At 39.9% G+C, this 26,116-nt stretch overlaps 2 protein-coding genes across 2 annotated transcripts; one reads left to right on the top strand and one right to left on the bottom strand.

The window, feature by feature from the left end:
• Positions 1-14,276: 14,276 nt before the first annotated feature.
• LOC119724668 lies at positions 14,277-18,454 on the bottom strand. Its single transcript, XM_038195824.1, has one exon. It carries the CDS (start codon positions 17,321-17,323, stop codon positions 14,861-14,863), a length of 2,463 nt encoding a protein of 820 aa, XP_038051752.1. The 5' UTR covers positions 17,324-18,454; the 3' UTR covers positions 14,277-14,860.
• A 3,395-nt stretch (positions 18,455-21,849) lies between these two features.
• LOC119724667 (ATPase inhibitor, mitochondrial-like) lies at positions 21,850-25,715 on the top strand. The gene is made up of 4 exons (XM_038195823.1): positions 21,850-21,989; positions 22,711-22,759; positions 22,964-23,053; positions 24,837-25,715. The coding sequence occupies exons 1-4, from the start codon at positions 21,934-21,936 to the stop codon at positions 24,996-24,998; spliced, it is 357 nt and encodes a 118-aa protein (XP_038051751.1). The 5' UTR covers positions 21,850-21,933; the 3' UTR covers positions 24,999-25,715.
• Positions 25,716-26,116: the final 401 nt, after the last annotated feature.

Below are 26,116 nucleotides of genomic sequence, written 5' to 3'. Positions count from 1 at the left end.
ATGATGAATTTTGGCTTCAAATTGGTATTCTATATTGTATACGAATACTGTTTAGGTTTGTTTTTAAGGAATCTAAACGATATCAAAGCCCAAAGCTGGTCGATTATAATATTTATTTGAAGCCCTCTTTATACTGTACATCTATCAAAAAAAACATATTCCTCTACAGGTAAGCCTACGTAAATATACCTATAGGTCCTACATCAAATAATCACTTAACAAGCACAAAACGTAACTCAACCCAAGCAAAAAAAATACATCCACAGCCGAAATGAGGGCTTTCATCAAATCCTAACAGCAGGCATTCACCTTGAACGGCTCATGCATCATCACGAGCAGACTTCATCAAAATCGAATGTCTGTGATTACATTACGACATTCGTGGGGAATTTGTGTATTAAACTTTGTGGCGGTTGACCGCGTGGTAACCCGCAGTTTGACAGAACTCATATCCCGCGCGTGGTATCCACGCGCCCAATTGGCGGCTGAAAAATCCTGATGAAATTATGGACAGCTCATGTAATCGGTTTGAGGCAATCCGGAGGATGTGCATAAATTGTGCATATTAAACCGGGCAACTTTTACCAGGACTTGAAAGAGAGACAAAATGTAAAGCTAGATGTTACAACATGCGGGGTACACTTTTAACTATCAATATAGTAAAGTCTGTCCCGAGCCAATGTGGCCCATCAGGCCGGCGTTTATCTCCTGTTTCAGTAGCATGAAACAACTGAGAATATTTCTGTTCCCTCTGGACGGGATGCTAGTCCACCGCAGGTTACTCCCCAGCTAATGCCGGTACCCATTTTACTCCTGGGTGGAGAGAGGTGAAGTGGCTTGCCCAAGGACATATTATGACCAGCAGCTGGATTTGAACCCCTGCCCTCTGATCACGAGTCACGAACCCTAACATCAAGGCCACAATGCCCACTAATCAATATAACAAGGTCCTTTTTAGCAAGCATTTCACCCAGTGAACTCATGAAAGTTGTGGTGAGTTAAACGCAACTGCATTATGAAACTTTTAAGGCCCCTGTAAGTCCAGGACTGATGAATCCCGCCGCCATTTTATATCTAAAACCGTCTTAACGGTGATCCTACTTCCGGGGTCCACAAGAGAGAATATGAAAAAAATAGGCAACGAAAACTAAAACGATTTCCGGAGTTTAATTCGTATATTATCAAGTTCTTCAACTTCGATAAATTTAATAGATCCGCAGGGTGAAATGGCGGTGTATGACCAGTGATATCCTTAGTCGAAGGCCTGGTCGTGTTGATAGACTTTGGAAGTCGACTGCGCCACAGTTTAATGCTGATACGTGGAACTACGCGGATTATTCCCTGTGCATATCATAATAAAGTGTTTCCTCGACGCAAGGCCAGTAAATTATAAACTAAATGTCAGATTATTGTTTATGAGTCAAAAAGTTATTTTTCAATTATGTGGGAGACCATTTCCTCCGAAATGCTGTTTGTAATAAAATATGTCTAATCTTTGCGGGGGATTACTGAGTACAAAATGCCGTTAACATGCACACATAAATCATTTGCACATATTATAATCACATTACACAGATGACCTTTATTGGATGAGTATATAGTTAGGTCTGCATTTATAACTTTGGGTGTTTCACGCTGGCTAAAATTTAGGCGTCAACACACAAACAATTGCACACACAACGCCAATGCGACCATGAAAAAAAGTTTTATACAATCGCACACACAACACCAATGCGGCGATATGGAGATAATGCTTTGTACAAAGACGTTTCAAATTGATCCTTTTCACTATAAATATCCACGTTGAAAGAGGCACATGTGTAATGTAAACACGCAATGTAGCCGCACTATTATGAGACAAGATATAACATAATTGCTCCGTTCCGGTGAGCGATAGTAATATTATGAGTTGCCCTTGACAGAAAAACCCCGGTGGGGGAAATATTAATTTGGAACAAAACATATCTGGTTGCTGCAGTGGGTTCGAGGCTCTCGACAAAACCGTGCTTTTAATAGCGTGATCATGGTATCTGAGATGCTCTCTTTACGAGGAATTTATCAATGAATAAAACTTGTGCAAAATTTGAAACTATTCATAAGATATAACTTTGCTTCGGGTGATGTAAATTCAATATTAGGTTTTGCCCTCCAGGCCTTCACCGACGTAAAATTTTGAGTTGCGTGTTCATAGGCCTATTTGAACGATTTCATCCAAAGAATTTGTAACCATTTCCCCATGTTCTTCAGGCAATATCCTACTACATGTATCACCCATCTATCCGCATCAGTACAAAGCACACCGCGTTCATGTTCAATAACGGAATAAGTTAGTGCACTCCAATTTCGGCCTAGAATGTTGACGACAGATTGAATCAAATCTGATTAAGAACCTGGGAGGTGACTGATTAATTGCAAATCGGTCTCCAAATCAGAGCTGCCCTTTAAAAAAAAATATCACTTGCGTTGTGTGCGAAGATCTTCATCTTTTCCTCCGTTAATAGATTTCATGATAGCTACACGCAGCTGCGGAAGAGACGGATTCGTCTGGGGGAAATCAGGGTTTCCCAAATCTCGCCCCTAAGCCCCCATCAACTGGCGAAGTCAATCAATTATATAACAGGTGCATCGAATACCGACTCATACATGTATCAAAGCACAGATGACCGCATGATATGAAAAAGAAAATCTCTGATGGCAATTTAATATACTTACTGTCTTAAGCCCATGAATTTCCTTTCCAAATGAGAATGATCAAAACATACAGTTTGATGTTTAATAACCTATACGCATAAGTACTAAATGACTAATGAATATACGGGGTAGCGGATTATTTTGGATGTACATGTATAGCGAGTGTGGGCTGGACATCTTCAATTTGAAGACTAGCATCTACAGATTTGCTTGTATATTCAGGATGTTCAAGTATCAATTTGGTCTTTGGTTACATTCCAATTTATTAATATTCTTCAGGCCTACATAGCCCTTGGTGAAATTTCAAAGGAATTTTATCAGATTGAATATCGAAGAACAAATGGCGCACGTAAACAGCCGATAACCGTGAGGCGTTAAATGACATTCTGACTCGATCTAACTTTCTGATTATACTGCCGAATATTATCAACGCGACTGAGGAGTAGAAATACGGGTCAGGGAAACAGCCAGACAAGATGTCATTGCGTGACAGCATCCGCCGATATCCTACCATGCCATTTGAAGATTGGGTTACAGAGCTGCACTGTCATGCTTTCAGAGCAAGAAAAAAATTACGCCGTCAGTTACACATGAATGTCCGATTTAAGAATCACCAAGATGTTAAGAATAGTACGGGATGTTTAGTCTCAGTTGGAAGCTAAAATGCCGAGGAAAGCTGTCTACAAAGAGCTGTGTTTACAGCCTTGATCACTTCCTTTAAATACTTTCTATCCTGGCGTGACGAGAGTTTTATATTACAATCCTAGAACATATAAATTTATATAGACGGATGTATATTTATGGACAGGATATATTCTTCGCATGTAGCCCAGTAAACGCTGGTTTTTCCAGATATTTCAATCTAGTTTTGTTGGTTGTTTTCGCATTACTATCTGCCTCGCCAGACATAACTTCGTGGTCAAACGATCACATGCCAAGTTAAATCTGTGCTGACATCAAACATCACTAACACGTCTTCCAAACACAATGTCTTGTACTTCACGCTGTATATAAAGCATCATGGTGTTTTCAATTATGTGCTACACAAAATGATGAAAACGGTCCTTCCAGACGGTTTGAACATCGTGATAAATGATTACACCAGGTGTGTGCTACAGCGAGAATTTAATCTGACACACGTTTTTCTTCATAGACAGAATACCAGGCTCTTCTAGTCTAGAGAAAGGAATACAAAATTAATCTTTCTTGCCCAATAGAAACAAACAGTTTAAAGAAAAGATTCCTGCTGGTAACTTTGACATGCATAACCATCCTTATGGCCTTTCATAGTCTTACAGAGAGTGGTACAGAGAGATCCAAAATTTCAAGAAATCATCAATGATGTGTATGACCTTTAAAATGGGAGCCGGAAAAATAAATACAGACGGCTACCCAGAACTCTGCGCGTGATAGTATGCATTAAATAACAAACTGTTCGGGTGAAATACCTGGGTTCAAACTTGTGTGCAGTGGGTCTTTTTTTGGTACCTGTCTTCTGAAACATTAGTGAGGATCTTAAAGTATTTAATGTTTAGAATCTTGCTCTGTAACTAGTAGCGGATCTAGAGGGGGTTGCAACCCCCACCACCCCTCCCCACCCCGTTCAGCCGCTGACTAATGATATGATACTAGTGAAAGTGGGCCCAAAAAATGGGAATGCTATAATTATTAATATATTCTCAAATTACATTAGAATGCAAGGTAAAGCATCATAGTTTCAAAACTTTTCCGAGGGCATGCCACAGCCCCCCCCCCCCCCCCTAGCAGGACGCGCATTCGCCCCCCCCCCCCCCGTTTTCTGAAGGCCAGATCCGCCCCTGTTAAAGATTGAAGGACAGCGACAAAACCTCAAACCATCCTTATCTTGAATATTTTTGTTGAGGGGATATTAAATTGTTTCTCAGTAATCGGCTACTAAACAAAAACCTTTTAAATGAGCGCCTATCAGCGTTAGTTTCACTACAAAAAAATATGTCCATCTCTTAAAACTTCGGAAGAAAAATAACTAAATCACTCTAACATGGGCTTGTTTTTCAAATTTCATCTTATACATTCACTGATTACTTGCGGCAATATAAACGATAAAAAATCATTACCCTGTGCACTGAAAAAAACACCAAAACATGTTGATTTTGATTTAAATGTCACTCATACTGTTGATATACAAAACAAACATGCCAATCCGTCAGCGATGTTACTAACAATCCGATGGTCACGCTTTAATCCATGCGTGCGCATGATGACGGAGAGAACTATTTTAAGCCAGACGAACAAAAGACAAGGTGTGAAAAATCATGAAATCCCAGACGTTATCAAAATAAGAACACGTACATTTGGCAGATGGTGTTCAATTTAACGATCCAGTGAGCTGCCCATGGGTGCGATGATACTCGATCATGCGCGCAGAGCCTCATGGGATTAAGAGACAGTCAGATATAGGCGGGAAATCGATCTGTTGTCGGTGGAACATTCTTTAGAAGATTAACACACAAAATAACGGTTGTATTTACATCGCATATATTTTCGTCTACGCCACTTTGAATGATACACATGTTTTGCAGATCATAGCTCATTCAATGGGTTTTTTTTTATTAATTTGTTGAAGATTTCCTTAAAAAAATCATGGAGTGTATATTTTTGAGATAAAACAAAATAACAAGCATGTTGGTTTTTTAGTTGGGGCGTCAATGTATATGTACAATACCATTCATGTGTTGATGACAATATATATGGCGATCAAATAATAAGGTAAATGACACGATCTGTTAATTTTTGGTACCCCCCAAAAAGTTTATATATAACGAACCAAAAACTACAAATATTGACAACATCTGAAACCATTTTTTAATTTAAAATCCAACCTCTTCACTGTTTCTTGCCAGAGTTATAAGTATCATCTTCCGACACAGTTAACAACAATTGCTGTGCAATTATTTTCTGGTTATACTCTTACTTCAATTTGTTTTTACATTTTAGCCTTCAGTACTGATTTTCTTCCACCTAATCACAGGGCATTACGTGCATATGACTTAAAGGGAAGATACAACATTTGCAGACATCAAAAAAACCAAAAATGATAAAATTATCATGAAATATCTTACTGGATTGTTAGGGAATGCAGTCTAAAGCATCCCGTACAGTTGTGGCTCCTGGTGTACTCACATTTTCAAGAAAAACTGTATTTTTCCAACGCTGGTCGACCAGCGTTGGAGAAAACTGGCTTTTTTTTCTCAAAAAGTGCTCCTAGTTTTTCATATTTAGTTCGTCTGCAATTTCTTTGCAATTGATTACTCACCTGTGAAGACTACAAGCCTGCTAGACTGATTCTCTGATCGTACAATTCCCCAAAGTCTATTAATTGCTCTGTTTCATCTTAAGTGGGGTCTGGGAACCAGACTACAAGAATATGATTGGTTTTCTTGGTTTTTCCAGCATCTACGAACCAAAAACGTGAAACAAGTCAGTGTGACAATATTTGCTATAACATACTAAATCCTCCAAATCCATTTATTTCTGAAAATTGCAGCAAAAGCAAATGTTGTACATTCCCTTTAAAAGCATTAAGTTACCACGAAGGTACTTGACTTTAAGCTCCATAAATGGCGCTATGTCTGATGACTCAGAACTCAAAATGCCAAGTTTGACTCAAGAAAGACTACCCTGGCCCTGCGCGGGGTCGCATTTTGAATTAAAGTTTTGGCAACAGGCCGAATTCAAAAGTTGGCATGAGGAGTGAGTGTAGTTCCTGTATTTGTGAGTCATTTGTTACGAATGGTCGCACACGTGTTCAGGTCTTCAACTGTGATTGGCTTCTTGCAGTAAAACAAAATCAGAGGGCAAAGTCCGGCAAACTGAGTTATTGAAATACTGTGTTTAAATGTCAAGTTTATTTCAATTACATTGCCCATTAATTTAAGTATCAACTTGGTCCCAGGTAATTGCTGTACCATTTGTTCAATTCGTTCACAGGTGCACTTGGTCATACGTGTTCTTGAACACACCAAGCATGATCATTGACAAAGTAGTAATGCCGCCATTGATATAGGAAAAGTAGGTACAAATGTAAAAGTGACACTTTTTGGAGATACTAGATGTAAAACCTCAACTCGTACATCATTGTTCGACTATTAATGAACATGATGAACATTAAGGGTTTCTCTTAAAAGCAAAAAAAAATGTAAGTCACCCACTTTCGGGTCACTCTCAAGTCTCAACACGAGATGTTCGTAAGTCCTGCATACATTTTCGAGAAATCTCGTTGATAAACGAGATTCATCTGCTAGCTCATTAAGCCTACATTTTATGATTGTTTTCCTTTTCAGCAAAATCGAGACTCTGTTGGAACATCCATGGTTGGTAACGTCTCATATCTGTCATTCAGACACATTATTTCGATGGGACACGCAGCTGCAATAACCCTATGGAATGTAGCCCGTCCAGACACACGTGCAGAAATAGGTTGGCCGGCCAACGCACAATTGGATTATCAGACAAATTCAACTGAAAGGAATATCATGATCTTTGACAAGTGCTGGGTTCGGTTCCCTTGACATGACACACAATCACGCCTCGCACTGCAGACAACCCGACTATTTGTTCGGTGCGCCCCTGGTGAACTGCACCTCCAACGTGATATGCATCTTGACATTTTACCTCTACAACATGAACCGATGCATCGACGATGGTGCAAGCCCGAAGGATTGGCCTACATGCACATGAGTTTTAAAAAAAGACCCGAAGTGCCCAGCAATGAACATGATCACATATAGACCATTATCATGTTGGGGCCATCTTCATTTGTTCCCATTCAAATCAACGTAACCAAAGCGAGGCTGGAAGGCAAAATAGTCTGGTTCCTTTTTGCACAAAAAACCATTATCGTTCAGTACTGTCACTGGACACAGGGAACATGACTGAAATGGTGGCAGCATGATAAAGGTCTATTGCATCTCCTCGGTTAATGGCATTTAGGTATATTATAACATGTGAATGAAATATCTAATAAGTACAAGTTAAAAATGGCAAAAGTTCCTAGTTTCAAGCACTATTTTAGGGCGGTCTTCCTTGGAGTAGAATTTTACGTACATGTAATTACCACAAAAGTGAGCAATGAGGGGAAAGAATGGGTTATCCAGTCATTTCAATATGGTTGATATTCCCTTTAGTTCGCGCATTTGTTCACTTCTTTGAAATTGGGTTATATTCGTTGACAATAATGATATTGATTTATTGGTGTAGGTATATAACCGTGATGTCACAATTGTCGCTTTGTCAATTTTTCTGAGTCTGTGGCTATTACGAAGTGGATAATGACATTATTGGCGTCAGTACAACTTGGGCAACGTTGACTGACTTTGAATCTATACGTTTAAGAGTGCCTTAGGGTGTGCTTGCATGATCAGTAAAAAGGTATGTTGTGAAGGTATAGACCTTGACATTGCTGTTGATGTGTTAACAAATACATTAATCGTAAATAAGTATAGTACACTTTTCCTAAACCTGAATTAACATGGATGTCTAAACTGTAATAAGAGGAAAAAAAATACATCACTCCCTTAGCTTTTAGATTAGACTAGATTTTGCAAGCGGTCCGATCAATAAATTCCACTTTAAGTGAACATGATACACTGTATTTCGTGCCGACATGCAGACATTTAAAGGTCACTGGTAAGCTTGTAACACAAAACACATGGCATGTTATACCTATATTCCATGTACAAACAGTCATGTAGACCAAAATATGACGACCACTCAAACATGGTAACATGTACATTTATAGGAGGCCATCCCGGAAGCATTGGAACATCACAAAATGTTCTCACTAATGAGTGTTTCGAGGGTAATTTATTACATGTACATGTTTCCGTCTGCTTTCACGCATGTATGGCGGCGAAGAAGACGAGAAACTAATGTGATTGAACATTGTATTGAACAACAATGTCAACACTGTGCAATTTGTACATCGACGAAAGGTTATCTTGGCCGATGTACATACGCGAACGATGCGTGGAATTGTCATCGGTTTTAAAGGAACACACTGATGACAATGACAAAAAAATATTGTGTGTATTAAAATAGCAATATTTAATTTAACAAAATCGTTTTGGTTTCATACAAGATGGTTACAAAAATTGGGGCTAAAGTTAATCAACTTTCTTTTTTATTTCAACAGGTTTTCAATTTTGAAAAAAGAAATAATCCATTTCATTTTCATCAGTTTTTTTTATTCTAATTGCCAGGGTACCAGTGTGACACTTTGAGCCCGCCTCTCGTTTAGCGTGTACATCTTTCCTACCTTTATAACAACCGATTTTGTTTAATTGAATATTAATATTTCATGTTTGTGTATTGATGATACGAAGCCACTTGCACTTCAATGATACATGAGTGCTATGTGCCCAATGATTTCCGAGAACATTAAAAAAAAAAAAAAAAAGCTTCACCTATTCGGGTGGGACTTGAAGCCATGACATTCTGCTTGCAAGTGCAGATGCCTTACCACTCGACCACCGAGCTTGCCCGGCTCGGATGGCTGGTTCAAATCCAATAATTCTTTGTAGCAGCGTCATTACACTATACGACGGTGTGTTTGTATCCCTAAGAAGGTCATTATAACAGATACTGAGATCGGTATTTATAGTAACACCTAAATATTATGATCCAATGTCCAATGTTGTTCCAATATTTGGACTTCCTTGACGTAGGACGTAAAGATTCAATGGAGTTTATTTGCGCACGCTTTGCGATTCGTTTAGCTTAAAGGATTATCTTAACATGAATCACTGTTCTTTAATTATCCCTAAATTGGCCTTGCTAATTGTGTTCTATAGGCCAGACCGTTGTAGTTAAGTTTTGATCCCTATAGCAATTAAATTAAAATTCGATCATTCGGGACGTGCACCCATAAGTAATGATAAGGTGTGATACTGTGATATGAAGATTTATACTGGCGGGAACAAACAAAAAAGTTCTTGTAGAACAGAGACATCATATGGTGGTTTTATTTTACCAGGGTAGTCCCATCAGATGTCTAAGAACTGTTCTCCCTTGGGTTCTTAGGTTACGACACAAAACACGGAGACTGCAATGCATAATAATACAGATTTAACTTGTGAGAACAACAACAATGTTGGGAACTTTTTTCATTTCTCATGTTGGATCAGTAGAATACATCTTTAGAATTATTCTGTTTGCAACGCTTTTTTCCAGGGCGGAGTCGAGTTAAGGTTGGCACAGCGGTCTTTCACTTTTGGTAACCCGATTCCGATCCTGCATCAAATGGCATGGGTTGCTACTTGTTATCCCTACAAAAAAACTGTTTATTGAAGCCTAGCCTACGTTCAAAAAATTTTGAAAATGTTAAAAATGTATGTTCCGTGGATGCTGCATTTAGAAAACGAATACAGCCACCTGTAATTGTGGCTGTGCGGGCCAGCAAAACGCATACTAATGTACATGTAGGGTACTACATGTACTTTATATGGTGCACTAAGACAGTGCTGCCAGGTCGGAAACTGAAGACACATTTTATTGAGGTCAAAATCAGTGAAGCCTAAACTTAATTTCAAGTCTTCCCTGTCACTGTATTTTATGTATGCATGATCATCTTTGCTCATAACGCACATTCCGAAATTTAGTTTGCAAATGTCAGACATTGTAACGTGCATGAAATGCGAAAACATATGGGTGTATGCTTGGTAAGTTCTATGTGTTATTATAAGACGCCGATGGGTCTGAAGCACATTTTATTGGTGAGAGTAATAGAGGATTTGACTGATTTAGAAAGGTTTGCAGTCCCTGCATAGATAAACATCTGAACAACGTCCTCTTCATAAAATCGGCAACCCAACCCACGAAAGTAGGACAGATATCCTGTTTTTCCTAGGACACCTGGATAGGTAAAAACAAAATCTCCATTCTCCCAAAAGGTATAGTGTTAGGAAACACTTTAATTATACGACTAGCATTAAAGACTATCCATGAACCAAAATCAAATTGGTAGACCACAAAAGGTACCAAAATGTTCCCCTTTGTATTTATTACAGAAAATCAAGCTCTGAAACTATAACAGTCCAGTTTGCAAAATTGAACACGGTATTTCAAGTAGGTTTCTTTTTTGTTCTGTCATAAATAGTTATAACAAGGTCGATGGTACTAGCCAAATTACCTCTTTATAACAGGAATGTTGCTATAAAAGGACAGCGAAACAAAGAAACACAAAGAGAACCTGAGATTTGGGACTTCAGAATTTGATTTTTATAAGCAGAACCTCTTTATAAAAGTGCTCTTTATAATTAGAGTCGACGGTAATGATAATGGTGTCTAAGATATGTAATTGCAAGGAGAGTGGCGTTGTAGATGCAGAAATTTGGGTTCTATAATAAACTAACAAAAGGCTAAAAGGCAATGTACACATTGGGGTATGTTACGGTATGGACGCAATTACAGCATACCACGAACAATGCTGTCGTGCCTTGTGATTCGAATTAACCGCACGGACAAAGACCGGCCGCACAAAAGAATCATCGACCAAAACTAATTCGCTGGGAAGACACAATCACATTTGCATATGACATAGTGAATTCAGGATTACGATGAGCTAATGACATTCGCCAACAAAAACTCGTGAACGAAATCAACGAATATAACATTTTAATCACTGCGGATTAACTGCTGGGTTGGGAAGTCACTTGATATAATACATACATGTACCACGATGAATGAAATGCTTGCTTGGCAAATTTAAGCCAAAAGGGTTTTAATAATTTTTCCATAATGAACCATCATAAATGGCAATAGATAGGCCTATGCACTCAATACATGCATATTGACTAATATTGAGCACGTATTCGCTCAGACCTACGTAAATTTACACCTGATTTTAATGAGATAAAAAATACCAAGATGAATGAAATGCTTGCTTGGCAAATTTAAGCCAAAAGCATTTTATTACTTTTTCCATAAGAATCATCACGAATGGCAGATCTGCACTCAATACATACATACATGTATATTGGGTATGTATTCGCTCAGGCCTACGTAAAAATACACCTGATTTTAATGGGAAACAAATTGTGGTTGTTTAATTAATCCAGCGTGGACGTTTAGTAAAATGGGTCATTGTGGAAAATACTGGTTGTTATTTTTAAATAACCAATTACATTTGCAATTACCTCAAAATATCCAGACTGCATAATGCTGGAAAACAAACAGGAATGCTGGTCTAGGCAATTATATAATGTTTGTATTGATTCTTCAGTCACTCATATGATGAAAATGTTTAATGTTATTTCTGTTTTATAAATGAATTGAATTTGTATATTTTTATTATTTATTATTTATAATTATTTATATTTTAGAATCGATTCACATATAAATTGAAAGTGAAATACTATGATAGCAAAAAATGGGGGAAAAAACGACATATTTTTTTTACGATTTTATTCTGAGCCACAATACACAATGTATGTCTTGCAAGCGTATACGCGTGAAAAACAAAACCGAGAATTAGTAATTTCTGGATCGTACCAATTATTCATATTTCAGGATCCTAAAAAAAATCAATTGAATGTGATAAATAATCCCCTAAGTTCTTATTTCCATAATACATGCACATGTAGACCTATATTTTTTCAACACACAATGGCCTCACAGGTTTGGAATGTAGCGTACGACCATAGTCCCACAACGAGTGCAATACAGGTGTGTTGACAACAAGATTGCTTTTATGATAATGCGTTCAACCACGGACCCCAATATCCGTATAAATTATGCGCGCTGCCGTAAATGGAGCGCTCATTTAAAAGTCAAATCTTCGACAGGCCTGTTCATAATTACATAGAGTATGTTAATTCACGGTGCACTTAAAGTTCAGTCCCAGCGGGTCGAAGTGGTTTCTTACGCAAGGAAAGTGCCGCACGACCGTTGAAATGCCAAGCCAAAAACAAGTGACCCCCGTAGATAGTAATTTTCATCGAACGCGTTCACAGTGGGAATAGCGCTGCTGCGCCATAGTGCGTACAGTACATGTACAGGCACGAATGTGACTCAGTGCGCTGGTCAAACTAGGGTTGTAGTAATTGACATAAAAAAATCAATCACATTGAGTTTTTGCATAATCATGTCGTGTATTCCAGCTCCCTCAAAAGCACTAATCGGTTATTTGCAATAGTAATTAAAAATTAGCAATTGATCGCGACAAATTTCACAGCTGGTCCAGACACTATTATGGCGATTAGAAGTAAAGGTCATTTTCTGCAAATTTCATTCCAACTTTTTTTTTTAATTCATACAAATATGTGAGAGAAATTTCATGCCGGGAGGTGCGAAAAGGTCAAAAGGGACATTCATAAGATTTTTAATGGGACCCTGCGGGAAATTCCTTGATGTTCTTTATGCCATTGGGTCGTGGTTGTGAAATGGTTCACCCGACCAAATTTTTTTTAACACTGGCTACATGAAAATTTGAAAATTAAATTTACACGAGATTGTTTAGGGTTAGATGACCCCACTTTTAAATATACTTCACAATTCTCGTGATTTGTTTTGTGTATAAGGCATGAAAATATTTTAAGGGAAGACGGTGTTAAAAATATACATCTTCACTATATTGAAGATGCAGAATGTGTAGACAATTATGCAGAAATACACGCATTGATCATATAAAAAAAATATAACTTTATGACAAAATATCTAATTTATTCATGACATTCAATATTTTCCATGCATTTTTATGTTCATCTATGGAAGTGTACGAGTATGACCATAATGCGAGTGAACATTCGATGAATATAATCCAAGAGATGAAAGACTATTTGACAGATTGTTTATTGGTTTATGAGTAATAGGAAACGTGTTTATACAGTCAAAACATGCACTGTATATTTGGGTTTACATGTAATATACATGAGTTCAATCAACAAAATACGTTCCATATTTAATTTCAAACCACTAAGTGATAAGTACACTTTGAGCCGCTTTACGAATATACTTTTGTTATGTCCAATACCACCTGAAGTGCATACCCATTTCTATTTTAATGCATGTATTATGCTAATGTGTACCGGTATAATTTTATCCTGGACAACAACTTCATGATTTAGAGACAGCAACTGTATAGGCTGCTCTGTAGACAGGCATATATTGCAGGAGATAACAAGGATTCATATTCCATGATTTTTGTTATTGTCACATGATGGTATGATGTCAGTTTTGTCTGGTAGTTTTTAATATCGATGTCATAATATTGCCTCACCTGATCTGCTTACTCAATAGTTCCTTTTAAGCTCTAGTTCCCACATATCTATTCGTCTACTATGTGTAGCTTTTTAATTGAATTTGATGCCTAGTTCTTGTGTTATGTTCTGAGCAGTTTTCTAGTGCAGTTTTGTTTTTGTCGTATATTCGAGGGTGTTTTTTTGTCAGTTTCGCCTGGTACTTCTTAATATGTTAATGTTAATGATGGTATTATTATGAGATTACTATTTTTTTCCAGTGACTGTAAATCATGTTCAATTCAGCCCTTAGCTGCGAGTCATGATTTGTTTCAATAAACTATTTAATGAATGAATGAATGAATGAATGAATTAATTCAGTATGTGCAAACTCATTCTCTGTCACGGTGAATCATGTTCAACGTTGCATCTGTTTCAGAGATCACTTTGCTTTTTGTCGAATACGAACCATGGTTATCTGGGTGGAATTAACACCAGTAAATTCAGAGAACCATGTGTCGCTGTCAAACATGAGGAGAATGTTGTGGATAGTGCAGTGACCAATGATAACTACTGTTTGATATTCGTAAGGCATTTGAAATCGTACACAGGCAATGATTGGTAAAAAAATTATGTAGTCTTTTATTATCCGAGTGAAGATTTTTGCTGGTACAGGTTTTGATGACGTTAGGTGGTAAAGATTAGTTTCAATATTTATTAACATATTTTTAAAGGAATTTAAACTGATGGGAATGCAGCTTTCCTTGTGGATTTTGGTTTTTTGCAGTATAGCGGACCAACTTTTCTATAATGGATTTAAAAAAAAACCTCAAGGTTCAGAGCAAATCTGCATGGCATTTTTTATCATAAAAAAACCTACTGTAAACTTTTCTCCAATTCACCAGCTTTGCTATTTTTAAAGAAGATTGTCGACTTTTTAACTCTAGTGAAAGCACCTACTTCCTAATAACTAACCATACTGTGTCAGTAAAAAAATCATCCAAAGGAGTGAGATGCCATAAAATTATCCTTACCTCTATTCGCGTCTTCTCCAATTCTCGTTTCATCTCCTTCCGGGTATTTTCCGAGTCTACAAGTTTCCTCCTCAGAATCTGGCACTCCTCCTCCGTCTTGGCACGTTTCTCCTCGATCATCTCCAGTTCTTGGTGCAGCCTTATGGAGACATCCTTGGCCGTCCTCAGCTCCTGCTGAAGCTCAGCAACCTCTCCCAGCCGAGGCTCATCGGCAGGGGAGGAGTCCCCAGAACTCCGGGAGGAGCTTAGGCCCGATGGGGCGGGGATTCCGGCCGAGGTGGCTCTGAGACGTTCCTCCAACTGCAGCCGATCTTGCTCAAACTCCTCGTTCTTTCTCTCGGCTTTCCGGAGACGGTACTGGAAGACGCGGCAGTCTCTTACGGCTCGATCCAGCTCCATCTTCATCTCCCGATATTCCTCTATCTCCCCTCCCTCTCGGTATTTATCTGTGGACTCCTCGACCTCTAGACGCATCTCTGTTAGCTCCTCTTGGAGTTTGGCATTCTGGTCTGAGAGATCTTGAGCCAATTGTTCCACGGCATTTAAACGGGATTGGAGTTGGAGGACTATCCGTTCCCCTTCGTGGTCTTCATCGTCCTCCACGAGGGTCTCCACGATCTGCGGCACGTTCACGTTGGTGGCCGCCATCTTGGATCCCGTGTCAACATCACCTGTCCTCGGTTTATCATTTGTTTCGCTCTCCTTTAATATCTGCTCCTTGGTGTCTTTTACAGTGGCGGGGTTCTCCGCGGGAGAGGATGCTGCTGACGATGACGGTGATGACACCATCTTGATCATCTCATTGGTTGTTTCTTCCTCGGACGGGATACTACGTTCCTCACCTCGCCGTGGCTTTGGCGGTGCTGCTTTGTCTTCATTACCACTCGTGACCTCCTTATGTTTCCCCTTGTCCACTGCTTTTCCTCCTTGTGCTGTTGTCCCTGTTTCATCCTCCTCCTCGTCTTCATCCATCTCGATGAGGGGCGAGGGGACCCGCTGGTGTTGATGATACATCCTATCCACGGCAGGTGGGATGTAAACAGGGAAGGCACACAATCGCACCTCCTCTGCGAATGATCGTTCTATGGGTGTCCGTTCAGCGTCTCTCTGCTCTATTGTGACCTCTTCTGTGATATCGTCACTCTCTCGCATGCTCGTATCCGTCGTAATTAATCGGCGCTTCGCGCAGGCGCTCCGCGCCGCCGACCTGCATGCATTATTCTCGCTGCTTGCATTATTATTATTATTTACCGCTTCTCCGCGTGTTGATGGCGCAGGGTCGGGTGACGGCGCCACTGACGATGAACTACCCGGCAGAAAGTTTAAACTCTCCAGGCTGCGTGATCGTTGCAGCGGCTCGCTATCGCTTGCCGAGCGTTTCCGTCCCTCCGAATCCACGTTCGTGGGGATGGATTCTGTAGATTTTGCGAGCCGCTTGTTCAATTTGGTGTCTCGCAAGTCGAGTATACCGCAGCTGGATGCAGAGCTGGAATTGTTAGCGTTAAGCTCCTCGCTACTCAGACTGACGACGAAGTTATCCCCAGACAAATCGGCACCTATCAGAGAGGACAGGTCATCGTAGGTTTCATACATAGATGAGTCCATGCATTGCGCAGGGGGCTGAAACATGGCCGTGATTTCCTGCTCATGTTGGGCCCTGAGGTGAAGATGGACCAAACTGTCCTCATCTCGGTCAGAGTCAACATAATCCTCGTCCTCATCTTCCTCGGCTAGTATTCCATTCTGCCGAGGATGATACACATAATCCATCTGGTTATTACTGCGGGAATTATACCTCCTAGAGCTATTGGTCGCCATCGTGTTGGCCGATATCAAATCGTAGAGTTCTCGTATGTCTGTGTCTTGTTTACGTCCAATCAGCGAAGACAAATGGGATGATGAGACATTGACATAACCCGATTGCTCCTGGTTGATACCAGACACAGCGGCCGGTATCGTCTGATGCTGGCCGATCCAACCGTCTGATAGCGAGCCTCCTTCTGGCGATGTTCCCTCACGCTGGCCCCCGTTCCTGGCGTTCCAATCATGCCTGGCCGTGATTTGCCGAGGATGATCCCCCGTACCACCGCGGTCACTGATACCACAACTCACTGAATGGTCGCTGATGATGCCGTTACTCGTACCACGTGTATTCGTAATGCCCGTAGAGCAGAGTTTGTCCTGGGGGAGCAGTGAACTACGGAGATAGTTCCCACGATCGTCAATCCTTAATAAACCATCCCCAGTTCCACACCCAAGCAGTTGTACTTCCTTGTCACCTGAACTGAAGTCAGCCTCATCAGTAATATTAGCATCAGGGTCCAGAAAAGGGGGTGTTGTATGGGGCCTGAAAGAGGGCCACTCATTCGAAGAAACTCTGTTCATTTTCCAGCAGTTCCAACTTTATCCATGTCGCGTGGTACACGTACACAGGCTTGCACCGTTTACTGACATCATTTCTTAAGGTCCTCTGAGACGAAATGCCAAGCAAGGTCGCCGGTGATTTATAAGGCATTTGGCCGCTGAAACTGCGTATCCATTGGTACTTCAATACGTACAGTCATTAGCCCACGCGGTTCCGCGATATAAAACACTTTGGTATGTACATGTATTATGCAGTACTCGGTTGGTGTTCAACACAACTTCCATTCAGCTCCTGTGATTGGGGCTGCTGTTTTGTACACACACATCGCCGCGGCTATGAATAGGGGGATGCACTCCAATGAACCCGCTCAGAGGATTTGGATGGTGTTAGCGCACGTTCGTGATTGAAAAGCACTGGCCGGCTCCTGTGGCTTGAGTATACACCAACGAAACCTCTAGTATCAGCGAGCTCTTTGGGACACCAACTGTACACAGTCCAGTTGTTTACTGGTGTATAATGTATGCATACGCATACCAGCAAAACTGTCTACCATGAAGATTGTATACTGTCTATATACACCACGCCACGGTCCCGTTGTATTCTGGTATGTGACGGGTTGGTGTACACTTGTTGCTTTTAATGCGACATCTGCGCGAGCCTTCTCGATGACGTGGGGGATTCGGTGTTTTCAGTGCAAGGGTCATTCGGTGTCGTATTAGGTCCTGGGTCGAGTCATGGAGGTAGGAACATGTGTGGTATGTACAGTACATCCACGTACGTGCGGATTTGCTCAACAGGCACCAGCTTGCAGCGAAGACTGATGTTTATACGTTGGCGATTTGCCACTGTTCTGGCATAATTATTTCTGGCATAATTATTCTACCGAAACCATTCACGTGATGGGCGTAACTCCATACTGATGCCTGTGGCATACGCTGGCCTATGCATACACGATGACTTTTTGTTATAACTAGCATGACTTGAAATGGTTTTCCAGATAATCGGAATAAGTTCTGCCTGTACCACTACCCACCTAAGCCTGTGTCACATTTACTATTCTAATTCTAGTAAAGAATATCGCCGCGTCAATTTTTCCTCTTCAGAAAAACTTTAAAAACAACGCAGAAACGATGTCACAATTTTTTCGAAAGACTTCTTCCGAGAATAACACACACACACTGCTCCAAGTTCCTCCTCGAGTCACGTCGGCATGCCCCGCAGTTACAACGAAGCGCTAGCGTTATAACTGGGCCTTCTCCGTAAACTCAACCACGATTAATAATAAATTGGGCACTCCTGATTTTCGTCGTGCGTGTGTCGCATACAGCGTGCTTAAAAAGGCACACACGCGTGCCGGAAATGCAACGGCACTTTTAAGCCAGTCGGGCTGTGCCAACTAATCAGGCTTGGAAAACCAGATTCTCTGCCACCCCCCCCCCCCCCCACCCGCCTCATCACGTATGCACGTCGGGTTTTCACCCCTAAAGCTAACACATCAATCGTCCCCATGTCTTGACTGCAGAGTACAAAGTGCCTCCATGAACAAGTGTATCTACAAAACCACGTTTGTTATCACCGTGCGCAAAATAAATTTCTGTTTGTCGTACCGCAGTTGTAGACACTAGTTTTACTTCATATGAAATTAATATTGACACAGTGGCACTATACCCTGCCATTTGCATATTCTTTTTCTTCAAATTATATTTCGAGTGTGAAAAATGATGAAGACTAACCTTTAATGTGATCAATTTATTCTGCTGCAAAGGGCAAACAAACACAGAACCTAATCAAAAATGTCAAGAGGGAATACCAAACTGCAAACACATTATTTAAACAACTTGTGGTTAGATAATTAGAAACAGTGAATTCGCACTAATGCTATTTGAGTCAGGAGATATTCCCAACGATCAAAACAGAATCCAACACATCTTCCTTCTTCAGAGAACCTGCTATCCGCAAAGTACCTCTTGGAAGCTAACCACAAAATGTCAGGAAGGTCGACCAAACTCCCAACTCATTATCAATTATTAAAACGGCTGGTCCAGCCGTCTGATGGTGGTTAGATTACGAGAAACCCCGTCTTGTTCTGACTTGTCCAAGAATTAAAGACACCAAGTGACTCATCTTTGTAATCACCAACATCATGCAGTTTCCACTGCACATCATCAGCGTGCCCAGAGGATGCTGTGATGACAGAAGCTTGAAGATTGACAAAATAAGACGGAGAAAAAAAAATAAAAGACGTGCGAACTCGACAGAGTTCGAGCGCCTTTATATTGTCATGCTAATTGAAAGCCGAGGAACGGGGTCGTCTCAATTTCCGGACTCAGAATAAATTAGGATCACATCGTCATTGTCGTAATCATCAAGGAACGAAGGTCAATGAATTGTGCGCTTTATCTGAGGTATAGTCTTGTGCAGTTGGTACGGGTATTCGTGGGGAATTATTTGTGGAAGTTGGAACTTTTAGAGGGCGCTCTATAGTTTAGATGCGACTAAAAAACCATTAATCTACATCCCCAGTTTGGTCAAAATGTACTTCGTTCGCTCGACTAATTTCCCAATTTTTCTCTCTATTCATATGAGTTCGTTGTCGGTAAGTTTTGGATGCCACACTTGCATCATTTTCTGTTCTGTTGGCGAATAGTGCTGACAGTCATTTATTTCTTAGTGTGTAATTGATTCAGTACCAGCGATATATACATGTATCAGATTACAGTTTGGCAAAAGATAAATGCATACCTATTGCATGCTCATACTTACTAGTCACTGTGACCCACTTCACAGAAACTGCGTCTGTGAACATTATAAATGCCAAAATCTAACAGAGTATTTCAGGTAAGTTTGGGTTTGGCCATCTGGCTATGATGGTTACAACTATTTAGGTCTAGTTTGACGTACGGAAGTTTTTTTTAAACAAAGTTTTTGAAAATCAATCAGTCTTCTAATTCACTGTATTTGTCATTAATATGCACTAAGTATTAATTATTTTTTATCGGTCAGTGATGGTAATTTGTTTTAGATGTTGCCTTATAAAAGTTATTGTCCATACCATACAACTCAACGGTCGAAGACTCAGTCATAGACCATTCTATTTTATTTTCAACCACTGTCCGAATTAACTTTGCCCATGTCGGCACACTGCATGCAATTTGCGCGCCAGGATCATTACAACAATCTGCTGCGAGGATGATTTATACTGCCATGATGAACAACAAACAAGAATCCAGTATGATTTTGGGGGGATGTCAGGATTCGCAGGTTCAGCTTTTTTACATTTGATTTTACAATTGAAAAAAAAATGCAATTAAAAACAACACACATTTTTTTAAAAAATAAAATTCAATGACACGACAGCTTTGATGAATCATGAATCCTTTAAATTCCCTTTATCCATTAATGTTCAGAGCGAAAACGGGAAGCCCTCTAGCCGTGACTCCACAGTGGTACTCATTTTGCTCAAAATTATTATGCACAGACACATTATTAATTTCCGAAGAGGGCCAACGAATTCTTAATTTATATCATTTGCCCCGGGATAGGTTTAAAAGGCTTATGAAAGGTCCATACTACAGCTCGTATAACCCCTGGAGTCTTTATGAGCATTAGACAAAATTAAAACGAGTGCGAGGTTGTAGAGCCTTCATGATTTTTCCATTCATCGGAATACCCAGGAGGTACATTTTCTCTTCTATTTTTTTTTACTGGATTATGAATTGCCAGAAATCCCTCTCAAGAATTAATTACGATTATGACAGGGTACTGTTAGGGGCCTATAGAATTTGTGGACGAAACATATTTAGCCTCATCATCTCGACTGAACGAAGGAAATTAAACGAAAAAGCCTAAGTAATGCTAGCGACGGACAAAAAAGGCCGTGAACCCTTTGTTCCATCCTTCACTACCCGAGCCGGATCTGTATTTATACCAATAGCAGCGGCGTAACTATAGGGTTAAGCTGCTAGGGGCACCTGGGGTGCACCAATTTTTAAAGAGGGCACTGAGGGCAACATTGTTTATGTGCAATTTAAAATTTCAAGGGGGAACCAGGGGGCACGAACCCCGCTGGGGGGGCACATGCCCCCCCCCCCCCGCCCCCCTCCCCCTCCCCCCCTCAGGCGCGCGTACATGCTTAGAACATACTTTTGAAGACCAAACAGAAACCAGACGACAAGTCAAGTATTTCATACATTTTTGGGTTCTTCAATATACATCATTCATTCGTCTATAAATCCTTGGCATTGACAGAGATCTTTTTAAACAAACAAATGGAATTAATTCAGTCCAGCAGTCTTGACACGTCTTCTCGATCATCAAGCCAAACTGTTTAGCGCCCTCTACTTTCCAAGCGCTTTTTTTATGAACCTCTTAGCTTTCTAAAAAATAATAATGATACATTAAGCCATTGCATAAAGCAAATTGTCTACAAGGAAATACTAATAATGTTTGTTGAATTTATTTATAAAAGGCAAAAGTATTTTTTTTAAACATAAAAACGAATATAGTAAATTTATCATACTTAAACTTGTGATGAATATTACTACGTTTACATACAAATCGACAAATTAACAGAGAGTTAGGGGGTGAAGCAAGGTCAGGTCAAATTAAGTTGCAGTCACTTACTTGCAAAATGGCTCTCGCTAGGGTGTCCACAATTCGTCTTTTTCGGCCGATCGCGGCAATGTGGTAAGACCCTAGATGAAAATAACACAACTTTGAATTAAGTTGTCATTGTGTGATGAATAAAAAACTAAATATTTCAAATAGAGGTAGGGAAAATGATGTACAATCGGCGAAGTTTGCATTGCGTATTGCATAGATTTTTGCGTTAACCAGTAATGTTATGGAAACATCGCAACTAGTTTGTGTAGCTTTAGCCCCATAAATGTGGCTTAAATACTGGATTACCTCCGTATTACAACCGTGTTACAACTGATATACCAAAATTAGTGGAAAGATCCGTTGCAAATGCTAGGGTAGCAGAAAAACAAAATCAGAACTATTTTGTCACAGTATACTATAATTAATATCACCAAAACCAATACAGAACGCCTTAAAGTTTTAGTTTTAGCAACAAAAAAAAACACCCCAAAACAAACACCAATTCCATGCCTTCAGAGATCAAGTTATCCCGTAATTTTGGGCAAAAGTCAGACGGATTTCGGGCAGAAATAACGTAGCGTCCATGTTATACAGTTCAGTATTGGTAAGAGGCCAAGGCGTATAAATTAACGTGTACGGTGAAGCAAATTGTCAGCTAGACAACTTACAAAGCATGCAAAGCAAATAAGCCTACCTTGAACTTAAATAATAAATGAACTTGCCATGGGCATTCTTCTGATTAATTGGCAGCTTGTGAATCATATTCATAAATTACGTATATTTTTACATTTCATTACAATTGCAGTCAACTGCAGCGTGGTTATGCAGGTGAACATGGCTCCGGTGTTGGCAAGGTAAGACAATCTAGTAGATTTATTCAGTTATGTGCTAGGCCGATTTAAACAAACTACGATTAAAACCGGCCAAACAATATATTTAAGAGTTTCTGGCATATGTTATGGTTAAAAAGTAAAACAGACAGGTTCAACAAACAACGTCATATCTGAGGAATTTGTAATTTCAGTCAGTCAAAAATGCACGCCTAATTTGTTATGTAGGGTGGAGGAGCGGGTGGTACTATCCGTGACGCCGGTGGAGCTTTTGGAAAGATGGAAGCTGCACATGAGGAGCAGTTCTTCAGACAGCTGGTAAGCTTTCACCTTGTAAGGGCCAATTATACAGAAGTGGAGTAACAGAAATCAAAAATGAAATGCGGGGCATCCTCCGGTAGGAGACATTAACATTCGGGGAGGAAACCACGCAATGTTTTCAAATTATGAAAGTTTTACTTTGCAGTGTCATAGCCATGCTCCAAAAACGACCATGCATTGGTTGGTCAGAATGCAGATATTGAGCATTTGAGAAAGAATCTTCTCATCACCCACTAAGCTACAAAGTGCTGAAGGTGTTTTGGCAGGCTGTCACCACGTTATGGGGAAGTTTTTTATTGTTAGGGAAATTAGGACCAAGTTATGGGGACTTTCTGCTGTCCCCACAGCGTCTTTGATCCCCATAGTACCATGGACAACTCGTGTGTAGTCCCTACAGTTAAAGAACAGGTATGGGTGGACGTGTTCATCTATTCAAATCGTGGACGAAAAATACCAGAGAACAAAAGAGAACAATATTGTCCACGATTCCCAGCATACGTCCGCGATTGGGGTCGTGTACAAAACCTATGGGAGTCTTCCTAAAAAGTTAAGTACAAACAAAAGAGGGACAATAGGACGTCCACGATTGACGGTGAACACACGTTTGGGTGGGTATGTGTATCTCTGTGTGCGTTCAGGCGTTGTTCGTGAGTTGATTGTTCTTGAGTTCATCGCCCGCAAAGCAGGCGATGAGGCAAAGCCGCCTAGTATGCCAGGCAGGCAAGGAGAAGCCTCGCGTTTCTAAAACTGAAAATTAAAACAAAAATCACTCATTTCTATTTTAAGCTTTGTCCAGGAGTGTTTAGTTTTGACAGAAAAGGTCATTTCTAAAATCAGCTTCTAAACAAACAAGCAAACAAACAACTTGTGGTTGTAAGTGATGCATATTCCCATCACTCCACAGAACATTACAGATGATCCTCATTACTACAGATGCTTATCCACTATCAACTCAAGTCTCTTCACTTGCTCCCCATCACCGATTGCCGATTGCCTTTAGGCCAAAAAAAAAGTCTCCGGTTTCTGGTATGGAGCTTGCCCAAAAAGTGGTGCAGCGACGCGGTTTTTTTTTTTTTTACCTGACTTTTTTGCTTCAAATGTCGGCTGATAACTGCAAATGGTGCACGACTAAACTTAGTGCAAAATGTACGGGAGTCCAGAGAGTCCACATAAAGCTTATTCTCGATCATACCCCCATCTAAAAACACGTTTAAACTGTGCTGCAGCAGAATTCCAGTCAAACCAGTGAATTTGGCGGTTTTGAGACATCATCTTTTATTGAAAAAAAAACTTTTTCATTTTGCCGACGCGCATGGCTACGGCGACGCGCGCGCATACCAGAAACCGGAGACTTTTTTTTTTTGGCCTTAAGGTTCTCCTTCATGTATTTCATTCACTACAAGGCACTTCACCTGGTTATATCAATGACTTAATAACACTGTACCAGCTAACTTGAAATCACCGATCAGGAGAACTACACCAATTGACTATCCCTCGTATCAATCACTCGTGGGGTCAAGGGTCTTTCGCTCATGCTGCCCCGAATCTTTGGAACAATCTCCCACTTGAACTACGCTAAATGAAATCCCTGTCTACATTCAAATCTAACCTCAAAACCCATTTGTTATTCCACCGTTTTTGTACTTAACATTTTTCTTTATATTTATGCGCGATGAGCGTCATGCTTGGTGGATACCGGCACTTTATTATTATGTTTCTAATTTTGTTATTATGTTTCTAATGAATAAAATACAACTTTTCTTTTCCTTTCCAACCACAGCAAGCAGAGCAGCTAAAAGCCCTCAAGAAACACCACGACGAGGAGATTGAGGCCCACGAGCGGGAAATAAACCGCCACAGCGAGGAAATCCAACGGCTAAAAAAGCGTCGGAAGGAGATCGACGCTTCACGGGGAGAGGGTTCCAGTAGCGATAGCGATTAGATACTGTTGTGATTCAAGCTTGCTGTGAATTTCTTTAACGGCACCATTCAATGTGCCATTTTCATCACAGTTTGGTTGCAAAAATTTCAACTTTAAAACTACTGATCATTTCACCCTAGTTATTTGTGCATGAAACACATCATATCACATCATATCAAGTTTGAAAGTTCCTTTCATAAACAAGATTTGTAACGCTAAGGTAAACTGAAAATTGTGAATTTCATTTTCAACTTTCTATTCAAAAAAGCTCCTTTTTCAACGTTTGTGAGGCAAAGCCTCTGAAAAGATAATAAATTTTGTTTTCAAATAATACAACTTAAAAATATTATTGTGATTTTCATAGAGTTGCATGTACATGTATAGTAATTGAAGCATTTGGTGTTTATACAGTATTTGGAGAACTGAAGCTCTTAACGTTAATGAACATACATGTAATCATAAACTTTAATTGTGTGGTTGTTTTTTTAATGGAATTCAAATACAGAACATACTATGAAGTAGAATATGCAATCTAACTTATTTGTTACTTGAAAAACAAACAATTGAGTTGATGGGCCTATGGACTTAGTACACAGGAACCCCTGTTACAATAATCCAGTACGGTTTTCCAACTGTGCATGTGCACATTAAGATTGGACAATTTTTCTTTCGGGATAAGCTTTCCTCGTATGCGTGCAAAAGCCCTCCCAACACCTTCAGTTTTGATAAGACCATCTTTTACGAGCACCAAGTTCATGTACTACCCGTAAATGCAGACCACTACAGACACACGCTTAAAACAGTGCACACATTCTCAAATTTGTATCCTTGTGGAGACATTTCTTTGCTCTCGTGTAGTAAAGTTTTCGAGTTTGAAAGTGAAGTTTCAAAATGCTCTTATTTCAACCAGAATTAATTTCCTTGGCTAAAATTCGGACTTAATATCCCTTTTCTAAAACTCTTCCATTTGCGACAGATCAACCCACCTTGGAATTCCTAGTTTTTGAGTAAAATCCATATATCTTTTTCGTGAAAACCTTGTGGAGACCTATTCATCTATAGAAATTATTACCCTGTGGAGACCTTTGCAATCTTTTGTTCCCTATTGTGGAAATGTCTCTACAAGGATACATATCGGA

The sequence above is a fragment of the Patiria miniata genome, unplaced genomic scaffold (assembly GCF_015706575.1).
Source record: "Patiria miniata isolate m_02_andy unplaced genomic scaffold, ASM1570657v1 HiC_scaffold_18, whole genome shotgun sequence".
NCBI classification, from domain to species: Eukaryota; Metazoa; Echinodermata; class Asteroidea; order Valvatida; family Asterinidae; genus Patiria; species Patiria miniata.
Note: the sequence above shows the minus strand (reverse complement) of the source record. Positions and strands in the feature narration are given on the sequence as shown.

Bases quoted from the DNA above. Each gene is read 5' to 3' on its own strand.
- LOC119724668 (XM_038195824.1), bottom strand. From the start codon at position 17,323: ATGAACAGAGTTTCTTCGAATGAGTGGCCCTCTTTCAGGCCCCATACA.
- LOC119724667 (XM_038195823.1), top strand. From the start codon at position 21,934: ATGGCTCTCGCTAGGGTGTCCACAATTCGTCTTTTTCGGCCGATCGCG. The intron at 22,760-22,963 runs GTAAGACAATCT...TTTGTTATGTAG, and splicing joins ATGGCTCCGGTGTTGGCAAG to GGTGGAGGAGCGGGTGGTAC. The intron at 23,054-24,836 runs GTAAGCTTTCAC...TTCCAACCACAG, and splicing joins AGCAGTTCTTCAGACAGCTG to CAAGCAGAGCAGCTAAAAGC.